This window comes from Dipteris shenzhenensis, chromosome 26 (assembly GCF_047967505.1).
Source record: "Dipteris shenzhenensis isolate YYH24624 ecotype China chromosome 26, Dip_SZ_1.0, whole genome shotgun sequence".
NCBI classification, from domain to species: domain Eukaryota; kingdom Viridiplantae; phylum Streptophyta; class Polypodiopsida; order Gleicheniales; family Dipteridaceae; genus Dipteris; species Dipteris shenzhenensis.
In genome coordinates, this window is record NC_141621.1 from 39791468 (window position 1) to 39795123 (window position 3656).

Sequence of the window (3656 nt, forward strand, 5' to 3'; positions counted from 1 at the left end):
ATGCTCGAATTGAGGTAAATTAGAGTGACTATGCCCAAAATCTGACTATGGCATCCTAAATAGATACCTATTCAGATATTTTCTTGCCCAAGAAGAAGCACTATCACACTATCACACTCGATCCTTAGCTTTGCAATCCCTTGGATGCATCATCGAAAGAGAACACTGCCTCATACTGTCAGCCCAAAAAGGATCAATTGTTCTTATACTTAGCATTTCCATACAACCACAATGACATCATATTCCACAATCAATTCAATACAAAATCACAAATTTCCAAAAATATACTTAAACAAAAAAAATAATGAATGATTTGCATCAAGAGAATCAATTCAATTAGAATCAGTCCTACGCTCCTGGTTCTTGGCTAGGTTGAGATTCGGAGGCTTAATTTTATCGATGTTAGTTTTGGTAAGGAAAAGCTCATGTAAAGAGTCAAAAAATAGGACTACATCTTCGCCTTTGAAAACAAGAGTCGCTTTCTCGTTGTGATATCCTTTCCTTCATCTTGGAAAAAGAAACGCTTCAGCTTTGCTTATTTATTGGGATGCCTCCTCAAAAACCCAATCCATAAGTGCATTTAAATTAGTCCACCAGCTCCGCCCACCTTCCAGGCTGTCCTATAACAGATGAGAATAATACAAATTAGCCATGAGTACATATGGTGCAGGTAGTTTTGCGTCTAATCGTACTGTATTTTCAAAGGCATTCCTTCCAACTCCTACACTTTTCCACTTTTGACAACCACCCAAAACGTTCAACCATGCAACAGAATCAGGTTGGAAAGGCATCTTCTCAACCATTGCCTCTGCCTTTTCTACTTGACCTGCACGGCCGAGGAGATCAACCATGCAAGTATAGTGCCCCATAGCTGGAATAACGCCATAGTGTCTGCTCATGGCCTGGAAGTATATCTGGCCCTTATCCATGAGACCCGCCTGACTGCATACCGTAAGAAGGCTAAGAAATGTTATCTTGTTTGGCTGTATACCTTCCTGCCTCATTCTCTCAAACAGATGAAAAACAAGTTCACTCTCACCATGGCGGGCATATCCTGCAATCAATGCACTCCATGGTACAACATCCCTTGTAATCAATGCATCAAATGAGTATTGGGCATCAGCCATACTGCCACATTTAGCATACATGTCAATAAGACTGGTTGCCACAATTGCAGTAGTCTCAAACCTTACCCTGCTAATTTGAGAATGGAGTTCCTTTCCAAGATCCAGAGCTGCTGCGTTGCCACATGCTTTCAACATGGCGACAAAGGTAACACTGCTTGGTGACAGACCTCGGTCTTGCATTTGTGTATAAAGCCTAAAAGCCTTCTCATTTTCTTCTTGCTCAGAAAATCCAGAGATCATGGCAGTCCATGTGACCACATTACAATGACGCAAATTGTCAAAGACACATTGTGCATCCTTGGTGCTCCTACACTTTGCATACATATTTACCAATGTGTTCCCCACAAATATGTCTGACTCAAAGCCATTTTTTACCAATTGGGAATGGATGGCTCTACCTTTCACCAAGCATCCTTTTCTGGCAAATTCAGCATCAGCTTGTTTGCCCTCTTCCAGTGCTGCCAGGCTACTACTACAACTCTTCAATGTACCAACAAAAATTCGATCACTGGGTTGGACACCTTCTTTTAGCATCTGTGCATACAAATCCAAAGCCAACACACCCTCTTCCTGCTTGCTATATCCCAAGATCATGGCAGTCCATGTAATCACATCTCGATGAGGCAAGTTGTTAAAGACATGCCTTGCATCTTTCATGCTCCCATATTTTGTATATGTATCGAGCAACATGGTCCCCACCATCACATCTGACTCAAAGCCATTCTTTGCAGCTTGGAAATGGATGGCTCGAACTTTCTGTAAGTATACTGTTTGAAAATATCTATCATTTTGCTTCCCTTCTTTCTGTGCTGCCAGGCTACTGCAAGCCTTCAATGCACCAACAAAGGTAAGATGATCTGGTGTAACAGCTTCCAGGTGCATCCTTGCATACACATCCAACGCCCGGACACAGTCCTCTTGCTCAGCATAACCTAAGATCATGGCATTCCACGTTATGACATTACAAGCAGGCAAATCATCAAAAATTCTTTGAGCATCCTCTATACTCCCACATTTTGCATACATATCCACCAAGGTAGTTCCCATGAATACATCCAACTCAAAACCACTCTTTAGTACGTGGGCATGAATGGCTCGACCCCTCTCAAGGCATCCTGTATTCACAAATTTATTTCCATCTTGGCTTCCCTCGTTTGACACTGCCAAGCTACTGCAAGCCTTCAATGTGCCAACAAAGGTTCGATCACTTGGTTTGACACCTTCCTGTTGCATCTGTGAATACAGGTCCAAAGCCAGCATGCCTTCTCCTTGCTTGCTATATCCCAGGATCATGGTAGTCCATGTAACCACATTGCGGTGAGTTAATTTGTCAAAGACACACCGTGCATCCTCCATGGTCCCACATTTCACATACATAGCTACCAAGGTGGTTCCAACAAATACATCCGACTCAAAGCCATTGTTAACTACTTGGAAATGGATGGATCTACCTTTCTCCAGGCATCCTGTTTCTGCAAATTTTCTGTCAACTTGTTTCCCCTCTTCCAGTGCTGCGAGAACACTGCACGCCTTCAATATGCCAACAAAGGTCCTCGCATTTGGTTGGACACCTTTCTGGTGCATCTGTGCATACAATTCCAAAGCCAGCTCACCTCCTTCTTGCTCAGAATAGCCCAAGATCATTGTAGTCCATGTAACCACATCACGATGAGGCAACTCGTCAAAGACACAATGTGCATCCTCCAGGCTCCCACATTTCATGTACATGTCGACTAATGTGGTTCCGACAAATGTATCTGACTCAAAGCCACTCTTGATTACTTGGGAGTGGATGGCCCTTCCTTTCTCCAGGCATCCTGTTTTCATCAATTTCCCTTGAATTCGCTTCATCTTTTCTAATGCTGCCAGGCTACTACAAGCTCTCAAAGCGCCCACAAAGGTTCGTTCGCTCACATGGACAAGTTCCTGGTGCATATGTGCATATAACTCCAAAGCCCGTGCACCTTCGTCCTGCTTGGCATACCCTAGGATCATGATGTTCCATGACGCCTCGTTGCGCTTTGGCATGTTGTCAAACACGTGGCGAGCATCCACCATGCTCCCACGCTTCACACACATATGCATCACATTGTTTGTCTTTAACACTGAAAACTCATTTAAACGCTCTTTCTCATGCATATGGACTTCCTTAATCTCCTCTAGCTGAGGCAACCTCTTGTGGATTTCAATTCCAGCTCCAAACGAATGAGAGCGGAGGGGCAGCCTAAGCTGTGGGCGGCCCATAATCAATCAAGATGGAAAGCGAAGAGCTACCTTATAATCCATACGAGGAATAAAATTGGCGCGCATCTGCTCAGCAATTGCAGTAGAGCAAGTCTATTCCCAGGGGGACGATCTATGTATGGTTGCACTGCAAAGAAGCAGAAACCATGATGATGAAATCCGCGCGCAGTTTGAAGACGCTGATCGCCCAATAACCGTATTTTCTTATACAGTTCAACGGGGATCTGGCAGAGGCAGAGCTTGGCGGAGGGACGGCTCCTCGGTTCTGAGTGACGTTGCTCCATG

General features: G+C 44.1%; 1 protein-coding gene across 1 annotated transcript; it reads right to left on the bottom strand.

Annotated features, from left to right (window-relative positions):
- Positions 1 to 620: 620 nt before the first annotated feature.
- LOC147885059 (pentatricopeptide repeat-containing protein At2g33680-like) lies at positions 621 to 3371 on the bottom strand. Its single transcript, XM_087397259.1, has one exon. The coding sequence runs from the start codon at positions 3369 to 3371 to the stop codon at positions 621 to 623; it is 2751 nt and encodes a 916-aa protein (XP_087253385.1).
- Positions 3372 to 3656: the final 285 nt, after the last annotated feature.